This window comes from Macaca mulatta, chromosome 15 (assembly GCF_049350105.2).
Source record: "Macaca mulatta isolate MMU2019108-1 chromosome 15, T2T-MMU8v2.0, whole genome shotgun sequence".
Classification (NCBI taxonomy): Eukaryota; Metazoa; Chordata; class Mammalia; order Primates; family Cercopithecidae; genus Macaca; species Macaca mulatta.
Window position 1 is genome coordinate 78,763,466 of NC_133420.1, and position 19,679 is coordinate 78,783,144.

General features: G+C 36.4%; 1 protein-coding gene across 2 annotated transcripts in view; it reads left to right on the plus strand.

Annotated features, from left to right (window-relative positions):
* MLLT3 (MLLT3 super elongation complex subunit) overlaps positions 1–19,679 on the plus strand; it is a 285,685-nt gene that overhangs the window by 177,523 nt on the left and 88,483 nt on the right. For both annotated transcript variants that reach the window (XM_001108646.5, XM_015117619.3), the window contains exon 4: positions 5,816–5,959. In XM_001108646.5, the coding sequence (XP_001108646.5) occupies positions 5,816–5,959 (144 nt within the window). The remainder of the gene's footprint in view (positions 1–5,815; positions 5,960–19,679) is intronic.

A 19,679-nucleotide genomic window follows, 5' to 3' on the forward strand; every position in this document is an offset into this window, starting at 1 on the left:
CTTAGAATTCTGTACAGTATTTAGTGTGGCAACATGAGTAAGTCTCAAAAAATGATGACTTAAAAGTTGCAGAAATATATGTACATGGTTATATCATTTGTGTATTTTTTAAAGAAATTACTAAAATGAATAATGGTGTTCTGGAGAGGTATGTATTTAGTATAAGAGCATATGCTGGAATGACAACACAGGAACTTAAGGGCATTAGTTACCGGAGGAGAGGAATGGAGAAGTTTACACATATGAAGTTCTTTTGTTTTGTTTTGTTTTGTTTTGATGGGGTTTCACTCTGTCACCCAGACTGGAGTGCAGTGGTGCAATCTCAGCTCACTGCAACCTCCGCTTCCTGAAATCAAGTGATCCTTCTACCTCAGCTTCCCAAGTAGCTGGGACCACAGGCATGCACCACTACCCCCAGCAAATTTTTGTATTGTTTGTAGAGACAGAGTTTTACCATGTTGCCCAGGCTGGTTTTGAGCTCCTGAGCTCAAGCGATCTGCCCACCTCTGCCTCCCAAAGTGCTAGGATTACAGGTGTGAGCCACCCCGACTGGCCAAATTTTATTTCTTTGAAGAAAAAGATAAAGCAAATCTCTGGAAGTGTTATCTGTTTAATCTCAGTAGAGGGCACATGGATATAGCATTTTAAGTACTTTTCTATATGTTACTAATTTCTTAGTTAAGAAAGGAATTACTGCTTTGCCACTGTGTTGTTTTCTTAGGATGTCTTAGAAACTAAATGTTTACTATAGTCTGATCTAGATCTCTGAGCTAGATATATTTGTTTCTGTATTTTTTCTAATTTTAACTTGTAAGAGCACCTAATGTGAGATCTAACTTCTTAAATTTTAAGTGTATTAAGTGTACAATACCTTATTGTTGACTATAGTTACAATGTACAGCAGATCTCTAGAGCTTATTCATCTTACTTAATTGAAACTTAATGCCTGTTGATTGACAATTCATTTTCCCCTCTCCCCAGCCCATGGTAACCACCATTTCAGTCTTTGATTTTATGAATTTAAAATCTTACATAATATCTGTTTTAGATATCTCATATAAATGGACTCAGACAGTACTCGTCTTTCTGCGTCTGGCTTATTCCCCAAGGTCCAGCTGGATGTATTTTTTATTTTTCGTATTACTGAAATGATCCATTGGTAAAAATTTAATAGGTCTAGGCTCTTGCTTCAGAGTGTTCATTTATTTATTTTGTATATTTATTATTTTATTTATCCCTGGAGTTTATTCAACTCTGTCTTGAAGAATAAACATCCATTGTAGTAATGATGTATTAGTCCCTTCTTACATTGTTATGAACACCTGAGACTGGGTAATTTATAAAGGAAATAGGTTTAATTGATTCACAGTTCTGCATGGCTGGGAAGGCCTCAAGAAACTTACAATTCTAGCATAAGGGGAAGCAAACATGTCCTTCTTTACAAGGCAGCAGGAGAGAAAAATGCAGAGCAAAGTGGGGAAAAGCCTCTTATAAAACCATCAGATCTTGTGAGAACTCACTCACTATCATAAGAACAGCATGAGAGAACACCCCCATAATCTAATTGCCTCCCAAGACACATGGGGATTATGGGAACCACAATTCAACATGAGATTTGGGTGGGGGCACAGCCAAACCATATTAAATGGTTCATGAAAAAGTGTTGTTCAGAGTTTTCATAGGAATGAGGGAAAGCAGAAAAAAAATAATTCCAGGTAATGGTGGAAGAGTCTTAATTCTACATATTAAAGATACCCTGTCCTTGGTCACATTCCCATCCTTGTGTTTTTCCTGCTTCTGTAATGAGCTCGTCTTCAATTCTGCTCATTTATTTGAGCTGTCAGGGTCAAGGGGGTAGTAGAGTGTCAGTACGTCTCTTGAGTTTGTATATGTTAATTCTGTCTTATTTTGTATTTGTGTCCAACAAAACAAGCCTATTTGTGAGAATTGTGTGTTTCAGAAACTCTAAACCAACAGGGACACTGAAACATAATCGATTTATATTTGAAAGGATCCCATGCTTCTCTCTTTCAATATGATCTCATAAAAGAGAGAGTAAATGTCAAGGACTGAAGTTTCTGCAGAATGAGAGAGGGTAACTTGATATTGCCAAAAACAGATTTCCACCTCTAGGAAATGTATTATTTTTATACAGAGAGTAAGCACATGCTTTCTTATTTGAACTTTGAAGAAGAATGTTTTCTGAGGAGCATAGACTGACATAATATCGATGTCTGCCTTCTAAGAGAAGATACTCAGTTGGCCAGAGCACAAGTTTATGAGTACTTTTTTCTTACTTAAAAAAAAAAATCTTAAAAAAATCATACTCAGGATTCGGAGAGTCATTTTCTGTGGTGCTTACCGTTGGTTTTATTGAAAAGTGATGTTTTTGTTCTGTTTTAGACTGTTGTAGACTATAAAGTGATGTTGATATTACCTCATTCTTTTTATGCTGGTAATTAATGTATTCTTCAATATGTTTTTCTCTTTCAGAAAGTGTACAGGAGTATGTATTTTCTTAGTAAAAGTATATGGAATAGAACTTAGGAGTTTTAGTCCTTTGACTACATTTAATGATTGTTAACTATTTGGTACAGTCTTCCCAGATTTCCCTCCATGTATTTGCATAGATAAAATGTGTGTCAGCATAGATTGGCAGGGGCATGATTTAATATTTTTTTTGTGACTTGCCTTTAATTCAGTTAGCAATATGCCTTTTTATTTATTTATTTATTTATTATTATTATTATATTTTAAGTTCTAGGGTACATGTGCATAACATGCAGGTTTGTTACATATGTATACTTGTGCTATGTTGGTGTGCTGCACCCATCAACTCGTCAGCACCCATCAGCTCGTCATTTACATCAGGTATAACTCCCAGTGCAATCCCTCCCCCCTCCCCCCTCCCCATGATAGGCCCCAGTGTGTGATGTTCCCCTTCCCGAGTCCAATATACCTTTCAAAGTCAGTATTTTTAAACACCTGAATGGTGTTATATGGTAATGATGAAGATAATTCTTAGTTTCTTGTTATTATAAGCAATGCTACCATGAACATTTTAGAGTATATTTTTGTACCTATATTTGAATATTTCTATGGAAGAGATTCTTAGAGGTAGAATTACTGGGTCAAACATCATATGTATTTAGTATGTTGACAGATATTGTCAAGATGTCTACCAAAAAGGCTTTACTAGTTTATGCTCCCAGTTACGCTCTCCTTTTAAAATTAACTCTAAAGTTGCATCTTCTGTTTTACAACTTGGAGGAGAGACAGATAAATAAAAAATGATCATAACTAAATGTGATAATTACTTTAATAGAGGAATGCTATGAAGGACGTCTAATTCAGATTATATTGGGAGAGTGAGAAAGACTTTCCAGAGGAATTAATGCTTTAGCTGGGTCTTGAATAATGAGTTTGCATTAACTAGGCAATAGGAGGGGAGCTATGCTGGGAGGGAGGACATTTTAGGTTTGAGGAGCACTACTTTGTGAAAGGCCAAATGAATGAATTAATGTGAAGTATTGGGGAACTGCAGATGCTTCAAAGGTGTGGGAAAACAGTATAGTAAGATATCAAAAGAAATGTAGGAAAGGTAGTAAGAGACTGCAATGGTTATTCCAAGGAAGTGGGATTTTATTGCAGAAAATGATGAACCATTAAAGGCTTTTATATCAGTGGAAAGCTGTAATCTGGTTTTTGTGTTAGAAAGCTCATTCTCTGGTCATTGTGGGAAGTAGAATGAGGTAAGTTCAAAATCAGGGAGGACATCAAATGAAGAATGGTGGTGGTCTAAGCTAGGACAATATTTATGCCTTAGAGGAAAGGATAGGTGGATTTGAAAGTTCATAAGGACGAATGCTAAATAGAACTTAGAGAAAATTTGACTGTAGTGAGTGAGGAAGAAGGAACAGTTGGGAATGGTTTTTGTGTATTTTAACCTTGGCAAGCAGTTAGAATTGCTGTTTTCCAAGATAATAGAGGATAGGACAAAAGACACATATGCATGAATTGGATGCTGCCATAAGTCAACCTGTGGAACACATGTATGTGGCAGCCAATGAGAGCTGGGCTGGAGATACACTTAGGGGAGTCACTGTCACACAGGCGGAACTGACTCCTTGTGAATAGGTGTCATCTCCTTGGGAAACTTTGCAGAAAGGTAAAGCACATTTAAGGGTCAACGAAGAAAGAGAAGAAAGTCCATGAAGAATATTGAGAAGGAACAGCCAGTAAACTTTGAGGAAAACCAGGAGAGAATGGCACCCTGATAAGAGAGAGAAAAAGTAGGTTTCATGTCAGATTGTAGTGGAAGTGAAGGAGTACTGAAGAAATGAGTAGAGATTATGATTTGGGAAGTTTGGATGAGGAAGTGGAAACCATGAATTTTGAGTAGTTAATTCTTATATTCTGACAGTTTCAGGTGCTAAGACCCTTGAGTCAAAAGAAATGGATTCAAATCATTTTTGTTTCATCATGTATTAGTAATGTAACAATAAAACAAGGCTCACATCTGCCCCAAAAAGAGCAGTGAGAATTAAATGAGATGAATATTAAAGTACGTATTAGTTGTCATTATTATCTTGAGTCTGTATTTTCACCTTGCGTGGCTAAAGATCAATGTGTAGAGAGGGGTAAATGTTCAGTCAACTTAAGTAATGGCTTGAGAGTTGAACCTAGGTATCATGAAATTCTAATTATTGTGTTCTTTTGCATAAGATGCTATTTTGTCCTAGTTATTTATTCAGAAAAATGACATTCTTATTAATCTCACAGATACTTACTGCATTTCTACTGTGTATAGTCATAAACTAGTTTTTGAGGATACAATGATGATTCAAACATTGTTCCTACTTTCAACAATCTTCTGATCCAGCAGAGTAAATGGTGATAATAAGAAGTCAATTATTCTAAGATGTGGCAAGGGTAAGAGAAAGATGCATACAGGGTAGAGGAGAGGCAGTGGGGAGCTGAGAGTTAAGGGAAGGTTTTCCAAAAGTGAAATCATAAGTTGGGAAGGATGAGAAGTTACGTAGGTAAAGCAGTAGGTAGAGAAATGGAGGTAGGCAGTGAAGGTAGTAATGCAAAGCAAGAATGAAACCAGAGGTAACCTACAACATGGTAGGTACTGGGAAGCAACCAGCAGTGGGATATTGCTAGGCCATCAGATGGAGAGAAGGGGAATGGTAGGATATGAAGCCAAGAGCCAGATTATGAAGGCCCTTATGTGGCATTCAGGTGAGATTAGGGTTTTTAGCCTAATGGCCATTGGAAACTGTTGAAATTTTAATTAGGAAGTGAAAATGGCTAGATTTTTGTTTCATACAGATAATCTTAAGGCCTGAATGGAGGTGGAATTGAAGAGAATATATCCCAAAGTAAAGAGTTTATAGTAGTTTGGGCCATGAGTAAGAGCCTAGTAGTAGGAGTTAGAGGGCTTGTTTGAAGAAATATTTATGGAGAAAATGGCAGCCTTTGATGGTGAGTGTAGTGGGGTAGGGAAGAGGAAGGAATGTGCTTGGTTTCTAGTTGGGTGGCTGTGTTGCTGGTATCCTGTTACCTAAAAGATCATGGGGAAGATGAGAAGTTTTTCTCATTTCGTTTCCCCTAACAAAAGAAACTAATTTGTCAGATATTTCCATTTTGTTTCATTGATGATTCCATGATAGTTTTTTTCCCCCAGTACTGCTTTGACAGTTTAGCTGTTAGATGTCTTAGGTCTTTTCTATTTCTTATGAGGAGTAAATTTTGCTTTTAAAATTTCACTTATGCCTCTCTTTTGTCTTTCATAAATTTTGTTAACCTCCAGGAAGAACCTAGGAAAGTCCGCTTTGATTATGACTTATTCCTGCATCTTGAAGGCCATCCACCAGTGAATCACCTCCGCTGTGAAAAGCTAACTTTCAACAACCCCACAGAGGACTTTAGGAGAAAGTTGCTGAAGGCAGGAGGGGTAAGTGGCACTCTCTTGTGAAAAGCATTCCTATTAAAAAACAAAAAACAAAAAAAAACTAGTTCCTGATGTGTTAAAAAGTATAATAAGGTTTTGGGAGAGGTAAAAAGAGATGATGTAACTTGATGGCTTAATTGTGGATTCATGTGTTCAGATGAAGAGGTAGACAATAATATTTTAGATAGGTATAAGTTTGAAATTACACTATGTATTAAAACAGTCTTAAAATCTATGCAGCTCAAATTTAATTATGACAAAATGCCAAAACAAATAAGCAATAAACTCTCCTCATTTAAGAAAAGAATAATATCTGAACTGTGTTGTATCAGTTATAGAAACTTTTGGGTTAAGTTGCAAGTCACATTAAAAATTATATAAAAAGAAATCCAAATTTTCTTGATCACAATTAATAGAAAAAGTATCTTCACTCATATTACATGTTTGAGTCATTTAAATACGCATTTCTGTTTGTTTGAATTTTGTGTTGATAAAAGATGGATTTTCCTTTTTAAAGTAATGGTAGCAAAAGTGTTGTAAATTTTTGCCCTTGTGATTTGACTAGTATGGGAAAGAATTTTAAGTGGTACCTCTTGCAAACATAAACATTTGGAATGTTTGCTTCTGAAGCTGGGTCAGCTGTACAAACACTATTGATTGGTCAAAATCTATTTGACAATGAGTGTCACTGGGATCATCAGCTCCTACTTCACATGAACTTACGTATCATATTATGTGGGCACTTCACACCCTGTCTATTTTGAAATGTGTTCTTTTCTCCAGGATCATCTTCACTTCACTTCCAGTTTCTCTGGAAGGTTTTTGCACAGTTTTCTATTTATGAAGTTATTTTCTATATGCATTTGTAGACCATAACCCGCCAAGATGCCTTATATCACTGATAAACTCTACCTGAGGGCTTTGTAGGAAGGAGGTGGTTTTTTGTGGCATAGTTTTCTTTATTGGATACATGAACAACCACTTTGAGAACCTAAGAAAAGCTATTGTTCCTCTTATGAGAGAGTTGCCCATATATATAATTGTGTGACTATTCTGGGTGATGTGAACCTTATTTTTTGAGTTCTGTTTTGCTAGGCTGCTGCCCTTTTACCTGAATTATGAATATGTGTTTGAAGCATTGCAAGTACTTTTACCATGTTTCATTCCTTGTTGTATGTATGTCAGTAGAAAAGTGGGTATTGGGTCAGCTTTGGAAATGAAATGCCACTTAGAGTATTCTATGGGGGAAATACAGTTTCATGAAGAAATGGGCTTTTGTAACACATCTTATTTTAAAATTAGGAACTTATTATAAAACTATTAAAGAAGTTGTTTGGAAAAGTAACTCTATTTTACTCCTTTTATGGTTATCAGGAGTATAGTGTTGATGCTATGTACCTAAGTCTATGCCCTTAACAATCAACTGGTCCATTTTACATCCTAATCGGCCTCATTTTTTTTCTTAAGAATTTGGCATTTTACATTTCTGATTATCTCTTTTGGGTTGTGTAGTTGGGTGGGTAATTAGAGTGTGCAAATTATGGAACTCGAGTACATCATGCTTCTGATAAGGGTCGTAGGAAAACGTAAATATGACACAAGAACTTTTTAAAGCAACCACTTAGTCCCAGAGAAGTAGAGGGTTGCCTGTGAGCTGGAAAAGAGGTTACAGTCAGTGATAATGCAGCAAAGTGCAGCACTGCATCCTGATAAGGTCTGTAGTTGATTTCTCATCTTGTGCTCTACTCAGCCTTTATCTCAGAATGATTTTTCTTGACTTCCAACTTTCCTTCTTTGTGTTTAAGTGCTGTTTGAAGCCAGCAGATATTTTCCTATTAGAATTAGACTGTGTCTTGACAACTCTAAAATAATAAAATGTGAACTATTCCAGGCATATGCTATTTGAAATATTACAAGTTATTTAAGGGACTAATCACAGTGAATTTTGCAGTAAAATAAACACTTAAAAATTCATTAAAAATCATAGTAATTCTACAGATTTTGTCCATTTCATATGGGAAGATTAAAATGAACTTCTATAGAAATGTAAAAAGAAATCAATAGACTAATAAACTTTTTTTGACTTACCTAGATTTTTGACTGCCTTATATTATTTATACCTGGCTTTAACCATTTGTCTTGTCTTAGTATTAATGCAGCCTATCATGGTGTTACTAACTTATGAGCCATTCTGATTTCGTGAGAAATGAGTTCACGATTGTGTCTTCAGATAAACTTTTCTTTTTTTTTTTTTTTTTTTGGCCTGCGTTTTGTGATGGGAGAAAGGATACTTTCCTCCTTATACCTAAAGATTATGTGTGCAACATAGATGTATATATTCTACCTTAAAAGGAAAAAAAATTGAACCCTTCTTCTAGTCATTATATATAACTTAAGGCATGGGTGGAGTAAACTTCGTGTTTGACTATGGTTCCCTCTCTTTTACTTTTTTCTTTTAAACTAAAAAGTACATGGAGCTATTAAAAGTTGAGTGTCGCTTTTCAAGAGATCAGAAAGGTTGTTTTTAGAGCTGGAAGCATCTTGGAAAAAATGTTTTTTTAGCTCTTAGAAGAAAATAATTTGAAAGAACTTTTGCCAGAGAATCTTGAAAAACTGCAGATTTTTTCTACTTCATAATCTATAAGCCTATAACAACTTTTTTGGGAGAGGGGTCAGTAACATTCTATTCTTTTCACTGGATTTTGTTTTTAATTTCAATGTCATACTATTTCCTAAATACTCTCAAAACTTGGTGTTATGTCCCCCTTAGAAGAAATGTACCCTGTGTTTTTCTGTGACATGGCTCCGTAATATTGAGTACATTCTTGTTATAAAAGAAAAAATATTGTGGGCAGGGCACATTTAGACTTAAACATTATTTTCTGAGAGTATTGAATACAGAGTGATTTATTTTATAGGACCCTGAAAGTAGTTTCCTCTAAATTGGAGAGCTCATGGGAGCTTGCTGGGGAAATTGTGGATTTGGTTTAGGAACTAGCCCGTCAAACCTTTTTTTTTTTTTTCTTTTTTTTTTTTTAAATTGAGGTAGAGTCTCACTCTGTTGCCCAGGCTGGAGTGCAGTGGCTTGATTTTTGTACACTGCAGCCTTGACTTGCCAGGCTGAAATGAACGTCCCACCTCAGCTTCCCAAATAGCCGTGACTACAGATACATGCCACCACATTTACTAATTAAAAAAAAAAAAATTGTAGAGACAGGGTCTTATTATGCTGCCCAGGTTGGTAGATTTTTATTTTTATTTTTTGAGATAGGGTCTTACTCTGTTACCTAGGCTGGAGTGCAGTGGTGCAGTCATGGCTCACTGTAGCTTCCAAGGAGGCTCACTGTAGCCTCCTTGGCTCAAGTGATCCTCCCACCTCAGCCTCCTGAGTAGCTGGGACAACAGGCACAGACTACCACACCTGACTAATTTTTGTATTTTTTGTAGAGACAGTGCTTTCCCATGTTGCCCAGGCTGGTCTTGAACTCCTGAGCTGAAGTGATCAGCCCCATTAGGCCTCCTGAAGTGCTGGGACTACAGGTGTGAGTCACTGCATCCAGCCCCTTGTCAAGCTTTAAGTAAGAAAAAGAGGGTAGGGGTTATGAAATGGGAAAGAACAACTTGAGAACTTATTATAAAAATTATTATTCATATTTATTATATAAATTTTAGTATATTATTATATTAAGGGAGGATATTTCCTTTGAGATCTTTATTCTTTGACTGGTAGAGGGAAGAGAGCAGTGAGCAGTAAACTTTTGAGGGCAAGATCACACATAATCTGTCTTTTAATTTTAAGCAAAAGGACCAAATGTACTCTGTGGAGAAGCACCTCTGTATTTGCTGAGATATTTCTATGTATTTCCCATTTTTAAAGAATGAACTGATTGATCCCTTTTGGATCAGTGATTCTCAAATTGTGCTCATTAGGATATTAAGATTTAAAGGCTTGTGATCATGACAGGTAATTTTCTCTCTATTCACTTATCACTTTTTAGTAGCTGGAATTCAGTCATACTGAAAATATTGCAGAAGAGTTTGACATCTGTTACTATAAGACAGATGAAAGAAGAGGAACTTTTCTTTGAGGTGCTGGCAAAGTAAACATATACTCTATATTAGATATTGTATGTTGGGGAACTAAAATTTATGGTTCTACTAACTTGTCTTTCTGAATTTCTGGTTGGAAAGAAGTGTGATACAATTGGAAAAGTTCTAAAGTCAGGTTGGTTTGGATAAAACCTTTATCATCTTCAAGCTGGGTAACCCTGGGAAAAACCATTGCATCTTTTTGTATCTCAGTTTATTAGCTGTGAGGCGAATATGGCAGTGTTTTCCTCATAGGGAACGTGTAACCATGGTGTATGGCACATAGTAGATACCCAGTACCTTAGTTCTTTTCCCCTCAATTACTGGTTTAGAATATCAACAGATGCTTAACCATCTTTATATCAGGCACTTAAAGGTATGGTGAAAAAGATTTGCTATTTAGTGTAAGCTACTCAACATTTATTCACAGGAAAACATGTTTAGCACCAGTTAGTGTGACCAGCGCATTGATAGATCTGTGTTGTGTTTAAAGATTAGCCTGTGGTTTCTTTCTCCAAGGTGTTGGCACTCTGTATTTTGCTTGTATAAAGTGCCTGTTTGTATTTTGCTTGTGTAAAGGGCTTGGAATATTATTTTGTAAGATGTAACTTTTCATTAGAAAAATAGATTATTACCATTGTTCTTAATTCTGAATTTTGAGCAGATTAAACGCTTCTCAAGGCTATGTGTTTCCTTAGAAGAGTTCACATATATGTCCAGCAAGGTAGTTGGATCCTTGTGCTTCTATGAAGAAAGCACAAAATAGGCAAGCATCTTTGGAAAATCAAGTTTATTTTGCAGTTTCTTTCTTTTTTTGCCTGGAAACCAAATGGCCTGCTTTGGTTCTGTTGTTTTTTATGGGATAGTGGTAGGGTGTTGGGTGTTTGTTTGTTCCTACTGCCTTTCTTTCTTCTTTCCCTCCCTCTTTCTTTCTCTCCCTCCCTCCTTCCTTCCTTCCTTTCCTCAATTAAACAGGGCAAAGTCTAAACATGTTGTTCAGTCCTATTTCTGAATCACTGGCAAGCAGTTAATTTTGAGGACTGAAAATTAAAACTAACCACAGCAGTTGTTAAAACTAGGGTTTCTATAGGCAGAAATCCAATTCTGTTCAGACACCACCTGTTTCAGTAGGACATTTCAGACGCCCATTTGGCAAGATTTGCTGGAGAAGACATGGGGAACATGCTTCCAGTCTGTATTAAATCTGCAGCATAATGCAGCCCTGTTTCTGAGAGTGACAGTTACATTTATATATGATCTGTTTTCGCAAGGAATAAATTGGAATCTTTCTGAAATGCTGCTGATTGTCAAGTGAAATTCAGGCCCACAGTGGACCTCCAACGAGGGGTTTTGCTTATTAAAGAGCCAAAAGGATCCTAGGATAAGGAGCTTTCACTAATGCAGCTGTGTCAAGCCATCTGAACGCAGCATTTTATTACAAGGATTTGGAATGAATCTTTTGTAGGGTGGTTTAGTGTTTCCTTTGTAGGGGAGTTCAGAACACTTCTAATTTCTCAACTGTATGGATCACATTCTCTTCTCCTCAAATTTTAATTTTTTTGAGTAGGTAAATATACACACAGTGTAGCATGATGTACACTAAGTTTTCCTCTGGGACACCGGTAATACTGTAGTAAATAAACTCATACATAGTTCTTTGTGCACATGGGTATGTCTGTAGGATAAATTCCTTAGAGTAGAATTGTGGGTCCAAGGCAAAGTGAAATTTAAATTTTGGTAGACATGTACACATTTCCTGCCAAAGAGTTGTATTACTCTATGCCTGCACCAAATAGTATGTGAGTGCCTGTTTCTCCACAGGATGATTTATTAAACTACCCTCTCCCCCAATCTGATGGATGAAAAATGGCATCTCATTTGTAATTCACATTTCTCTCATGAGTGATGGTGAGCAACTTTTCATATGCTTAAAAAGCCATTTTCATTTCCTTTCAAAGACCACATTTTAATGTATTTTAAATTGGAAATATTCTAAGTGTTTCAGTTTCAACTTAAATTTATGGGTACTCTTCCCACATACTTACATTTGGAAAGGTTACAAAAAGATACGGAAGCCTCTTTAACCAAGGTCTGTGTTTTCAGCTTTCTTCGATGTGTAACAAATTATGTTCTTAGGAACTGATTTGTCAAGACTTTGGCTTCTAAAAATATAAGTGGCTTTTGTGGCAAACTCATCTAGACAGTGCCTAGAGATGGATAGCTGGCTGCTTATTTTAAAAATGACTCAAAGAAAATAATACAGAGAAGATTATTTTAGTGGCTGCCACTGGACAGCTTCATTGGATTTTTGGATATTTGTTTTGGAATAAGTACCTTTTTGATTATTTTCTGATATATATATAATTCTATAATTGTCTGCTTTAAAAGATAAAAGAATGCTGCTGCTTTTTTACTGGCACTGATAAAAGGTGGTTTATTTAAATAAATGTAAGACCAAGCAGGCTGCTTCATTTATGTGGTTATTTCTTAGAAGCTAATTTTCTGTCATATTTGGCATTTTCTCCTTCTTTCTATAACCTTGTCTGCCACCTCCCCTCAAAAACTGGAAAATTAAGTCATGAAAGTGGAACATACATATAAATGTTAAGTAGAAAGTCAAAATTGTGAACCTTAATTCCAAATGTAATGTCGATCTCATAAATTGTTTCAGGGAAAGCATGATCATGATAGTACGAAGTTATTTATGTCACTCCACCTATTTAGTGTTTTTATGATTTAATGTCTTCTTAAAGTCACACACGTTGATTGCAGGGCAGTTACAGACTTTTAAAAATATGTACCAGAAAAATCTGTGCGATAAAACAACTTTCTTGTCTTCATTTGTTCCTTCCTTCCCAACTACTGTTTACTTTTTAAGTGACGAAGAAAAATATAGGGGCAAGCTTTCCACTCTTCTGAAAGCTGAAACGCCATCACTGCGTAAACTGAGCAAAGACTGAAAGAGAAACAGAGGAGAGAGGGAGATGTTCCTAGAATGTGTACTAAGAAAAGTTTTTTTTAGTGTGTAGTTGTCAGTATTGGAAGGTGTGCCCCATTTCTTTCTGCAGACCTCCCTGCAGTAACAGTTTAGCTGACTGTGTGTACGAAGCTCTTAATGTAGTAACCTGAATTTAGTTTTGAAAGGAAATGCTGTGATATCTTAGAGCTGTCACTTAATCCTGCTACTACCTCCTGTCCCCCATGCACAAAAAGTCAAGAAAATAAGAAATGAACAGAAAAGGAAAAATATGAAAGGATGTGAATGTTGGAGAAATTTCAGATTAAGAAATAATTGTTTCTCTGTTTAAATACACAGATATTGCAGTTGAAAACTGTTGATTCTGTTTATCTCTTTCATCTTTGCTCAGGTACTAGTTCTTTATGTATTTGTTTCAAGGATGCATACAAAGTGTATCTAATAGTTTATCTGAGTTCATTCTCTTCTAGAATGGTAAGGGAGTTGTCTATGAGCACAGCTGCCTATTTTGACTGTCCTTGCCAGGTATTTTTGGGTTTCATAGTCTATAATATTAAGTGACAACAATTTTAGGGGAAATTGAGGAGGAGAACGGGGGCTATGATTAACATTTTGTTTTCTGCCTTTTTTCTTGTTCCATGAGTTATAAGAAAACCTGACAATAATCAGGAACTGAAGGTAGCACTTTAAGAAACAAATGTCTGAGACTCGAAGTAGGCATATATGGTTCATTTTCAAGGGTTGAGGATAGATGGTAGGTAGTTTAATATAATAATCTTCATTACCAAAAGGGATATAGCCATGGTATAACAAAAAGAACATTTGATTTTTATATCTGAAGGCACAAATTCAATTCTTGAATCTGCTGCTAATTTACCTTGGACTTAGGTTTGTATAAATCCAAAATAAGCATAATATCTCCTTTCTGCCATTTGAGATTATTAAGTGCAACCTGGTACATAGTTAAGTAGTCAGCAAATAAGTAGTTTATTTATTAACATGACCTCTTTTTTCTGCAGATTTATTATATTTTGGGTCAAACCATGATTTTTGTTACTTGGAATGGTAAAAGTAAAAGGTTTCGATTACAAGGATTTGACGTAATAATAATGTTCCACCAGAAAGAACATATTTTAGTTTCAAGAAGGAATATAACATTTTCCCTGATTTTAAAATAAGTATGTGTTAATTTTAGGAAGTGTGGACATCTAGAAAAGCAAAAAAGAAGAAAATAAATCATTGTAATCTTTCCAGTGATTATAACCTCTGTCAATATTTCACATTGTATTTTTATGTAGATGAGATCCCACTGAAAATCTATATTTTGCATTTAATATATTAAACATAACTTGCATAGATTTTAAACATATATGACTTTATTCTATGTCCTCACACTTCAGAGGATTGATGTAAACTTTTTGGTTGTTAAGAACTTACCATTAATGTGTTCCATTGCTTTCTCCTCCCCCATCCCCCAGCTCCCCTTTCTGGGGCTCTGCTTCTCAAAATTAAACTTACTGGCTTAAGACCCAGAAATGAAAAGAACTGTTTTGCACAAATTTGAAATTTTCTCTTTATGGTTTTGACAATACAGAAGTATGATGTACTAGTTCGTGTGTGTGTGTTTGTGTGTGTGTGTGTGTGTGTGTGTGTGTGACTGTTTAATCCATAGATCAGTTATTTGGAAAGATCTGTAAGTATTTTGTTTCTATTTTTGTTTTTGTTTTTGAGATGGAGTCTTGCTCTGTCACCCAAACTGGTATATAGTGGCGCCATCTCGGATAACTGCAGCCTCTGCCCCCTGGGTTCAAGGGATTCTCCTGCCTCAGTCTCCTGAGTAGCTGGGACTACAGATGTACACCACCACACCCAGCTAATTTTTGTATTTTTTAGTAGAGTCGAGATTTCACCATGTTGGTCAGGTTGGTCTTGAACTCCTGACCTCAAGTGATCCACCCGCCTCAGCTCCGAAAGTGCTGGGATTATAGACGTGAGCCAGCGCACCTGGCCTAAGATTTGTAATTTAATATAGATTATTGTAGATGTAGATTTTGCAGCTTGTCTTTGTAAATATCATTCACACCTTCCCTTTCCCTATACAGTAGATTGTGGGCCTGTGGGTAGTGTGAAATGGTAAAATAATGGACAGATTGAGTGAGATAAGGATGCCCTATTCATGAAACAAACTGGTCCAATCAACTACAGTTAGGGTAAAATGAAATATAATAAAAATTTAGTTGGCCTTACAAATATCAGCCTTTACATGAACTTGTGGTGACTTAAGATAGGAATTTGTATGGATAATGTAGACAGAAGTCCATGCATATGATGACCATTGTGTCTTTGGGCAAATTAAAAATAAATGCCATGCTTATAATCCCAGCACTTTGGGAGACGGGGCAGGAGGATCACTTGAGACCAGGAGTTTGAGACCAACCTGGGCCACAGAGTGAGACCCCTGTCTCTACAAAATACAATACAATACAATACAATACAATACAATACAATACAATACAATACAATACAATACAATTAGCTTGGTGTAGTGACACCCCTCTATAGTCGTAGCTACTCAGGAGGCTGAAGTGGGAGGATCACTTGAGCCCAGGAATTTGAGGCTCCAGTGAGTTATGATTTCTGCCACTGCACTACAGCCCCAGCCTTGGTGACAGAGCAAGACCCTGTCTCTAAATAAGTAAGGAAGTAAAGTGCTGCTACCTCTCCCCAACCTACAAAACCCCAGCCCAAGGAGCAAGGCATGGCTAGCATAGCAGAGCTGAATTTCAGCTAATCCTCATCCCATTGGCCACACTTCCTATGCAGGGTATCATCTGGACAACCATTTGCAGTGGCAGTATCTATAGGTTCATAAAAAAGGTGATTTTGATGTTAAAGCTATCTTGCTTGATACAGTCTAGACAGAGTTATCTAGAGAAATAATAAATAAATCTTTCTTGAAAATTTGTTATCAGAGTGTTCTGGTTTTGAATAGCCATGTTCTTTCAAAGGTTTAGCTTGACCTCTCTTTCTGCCACTCTGCTTTGTGCTTTTAGCTTATGACACTATTGTCCAGCATTCATAGATATCTGTAAAGGTCTGGTGTAAGCATAGGGAGCAAAAACTTTTGATAAGACTGTTTTGCTAAACCAGGGGTTTCAAATGCCAGTGGCTATGAGACCAAGCTAATCCTTTGAAAGAACATGGCTACAAAAACTAGAGGACCAGCTGAATAATGTAGCCCTTGCTGTAGGGAATTTCACACAAAAGATAGTTATTTATTGTTTTTTTTTAAAGTAAAGACTAAGTGAAGTGGAATTTTCCTTTCTGATGATTTTGAGCTCTAAATACTTTGGCAAAGAAATCATCAGTGAACTCTAAATCAGGAATATTCTAGATCAGCATTAATAAAAATACCTTCTACTATGTTCTAGTTTTAAGATGTACTTTAGCTGATTTGGCTCTTCATATGGGTCTCAGGACCAGGGCTAGAACTAGTTCTAGTTGAGTCATTTCTCTTATGTCCCCTCTGTATTTTTCCTTCCTAGATTTCTGCTCCTACTCTTGACAGAAGGAATTGGCTTCTTTCGTCCATCACACCCTCTCCTGGGGTCAGGTTTCTTAAGCTTCTTTACTTCTCTATCCATAGCAACCCCTGGGATCATTTTATCTGAAATCTGTTCTTTTTCATTCTTTTCTGGAAGATATTTTTGTGGCTTATATACATACACTTAATTTTGGCTTCAGTTTATTTTTAATTAAAAAATGCTGTAATTAAACCTTTATTCTGATTTACCTTTTAAAAATGAAAATACCTCGACATCAGATGTACGGGCTCTGTACTGCAGAGCACCATAGAATGAAAATGTCTCACAGGTCGTAGGTTAAACTACTCTGGATTGATCAGCCTTAAAGATAATAGTAACACCTATAGAAATTGAGATGTGTCGTAGCTTTCTCACTGCTCAATTTTCTGCATACTGATCCTGATTTTTTTTGATGCAATGAATACAGCATAACAGTTAGAAAGGCAGACTCATAGCACAGCCCTTTTTTTCAAATGCTGGTATCGGTGCTTAGTAGCTGCGTGTCTTTAGACTCATTACTAATCTCTGTCAGTCTGTTTGCTCATTTGTAAAATGAGGTGTTGTGCCATCTAGCAGGATATGGTAGTTGTGAGGATGACTTGAGGTAATGCATGAGAAATGATTAGCACAGTGACTGCTATTTAGGAAAAATCCATGAACACTTTCATTATTTTTAATACATTTAGATTCTGGGCATGTGGATCAGGGTATATTTTTATGACTATAAAATGAGTAAATCATACAGTTTTGTAGCTGATGAAATTCTTTGATATAATAGGTCAAAGTCACCATTTTCCAGATGAGTAAACTAAGGCATCAAATACTAAAATCAGTCAAGCAAGAAGTTGCTGAGTCAGGGTTTTTGTTCACTGTCCTTGCATATTCTTTCTACAGTAACACATAGTGACATTAGCTTTCTTTTTGGAAATGCAATGAAAAGAAGACAAAGAATTAAAAATGAAAATCCCCAGGGCCAGTTCTCTTAGTTGCATTAGGACAAATGGAGCAATCTTGCATGAGTCTCCTTTCTGAAGACAACTTGGGGTAAACTGCCAGTGAAGCAGCTCACTGGTTGGCAGCAATGGGCTTCATCTTTTTGTTTATTGCTTTGTAGACTAAATTTTCCTGTGTTTCTCTTGCTTCTGAAAATACAGTTTATGTGGAGAATATGATAATTAGAAATCCTTTTCCCCCAAACTTTTTAAAGCCAGCATCAACCTATCTGTGGGGATTGGTTAAGTTTGCATTTTCTGTAAGTTAAGAGGTAATCATAATTTTTGGAGTTTTTCTTTTCTTCAGTTGAACAGCAAGATTATGCATGACTTTTTATGTGGTCTAAAAATGGTTAATGCAACATTAATCAGCATATGAAAAACCCTATAAACTGTAATCTACCAGGGTTTCGAAAGTAGAGATACAAATAAGCCATATGGTATTGTGATTTTTTTGAGTGCTTAGGTATTAAAAGGTTTTCTGCTCAGGGTAGGAAAGTAGGATGGTAATACACTTTAATAGAATCACTTTACTGTGGCTGACTTCCTACATTTTCTCTGGGGGAGCTACTTTGGCCTTTTTATAGCCATCTTCTGCTACCCCCACCACACATATACAGTCCTTTGGATTTATGATCTTAAAATGGTTAAGAATATTTGAATCTAGGACCGATAAGACAGGCTCAGGAAATCCAAGATGCTTTTCAAGTCCTGGAAGACTTCTGGTGGAGGATTTTTATTCTTTTGTTTCTTGCTTCATAGATTGAAGTTACCTGTACAAAACTAATTTATTTTGCTTCTGAAAATCAAGTTTGAGAGGACCTTCCTAAGTCTTCTTGTACTCCTTTTTCCTTCAGATACCATCCTTACACCTCCCACTTTCTGCCTACGTAGTTCTGAGTGTATAAACAAACAAAAATAAAAATGTCCTTCCAAGAGGCATTTTTTAGCTTAGCGCTTGCCTTATCTGAATGACATATAAATACTTTTCATTTTGAAATATTTGAGTACCTACTGTGGGCCACACTTAATGCCAGATTCTGGGTGTATAGTGAAAGTTTACTGATTTATTTTTTTGCTTTCTATCAAGCCTTAACTCTTGGTCAATTTTTAAGGGATAATAAATTCTCGTCTTTTAAGAGGATTGAAATAATCTAGCTCAGTTTCTTCTTTTTAAAAAAACACCGGGTGTGGTGGTGAGCACCTGTAGTCCTAGCTACTAAGGAGACTGAGGCAGGAGAATTGCTGGAGCCCAGGAGCTCGAGTCTAGCCTTGGTAACATACCGCGACCCCGTCTCTAAAAAAGAAAGAAAGAAGGAAAACAAAACAAATTCGTAGCCACTGGTCCAGGCTGCCCTCATGTGCTTTCGGGAGAAAAATCTGTGGTCCTCAGACATCTGCTTCTTTTAGTGGGGTGCCAGAAACTTTTTTATTGGGCTCCATTCCCCATCCCACTCCAGGCAGGCTCTGAGTCTCTAAAGACTAAGGATGGCAAAAGCAACATTTTTGTTTTTTTTTAAGAAAGCTGATCTTTTGTGTAAATCATTAGATGGTCAAAGTGCTTGTGTGTAAAATTGTCTTGTTTCTACAACAAATCCTACTAAATGGAGTTGATTTTCCCAATAAGATGTGGAAATGCTGTTCCCAAATATACTTTTGAATATATATTACAAGTTTATTGTCTTTTTTCTGCAACCGAGACAATATATTTTAGTTGAGAGGAGATGAACTGAGGGCTTCAGATTATGCTTGTTTTTTGTTTGCTTTGTTTTTGTGTGTGATATAGATAGAACAACAACCTCATTTGGCATCTTTGAGAGAAAACCACTGCCTTTTCTTTTATTAGAAAAGCCTTGATTTAGCTGACAAATCTAATTTGTACAAGGAAGCCTTTGCTCCTTTCAGAATGGTATTTAGATTCCTCTTAGAATAATATGGTGCAATTTAGGTCTGCACTGTATGTTATGGGTCCTTGGAGAGACAGCCAAGTGGAGCAAATTGAAACAGACTGAAGGCCCCTTGAAGACATCCTCTGATTTCAGTGCCCTTCCCAGAGTCCGTTAGTCCACTGTGCATAGACT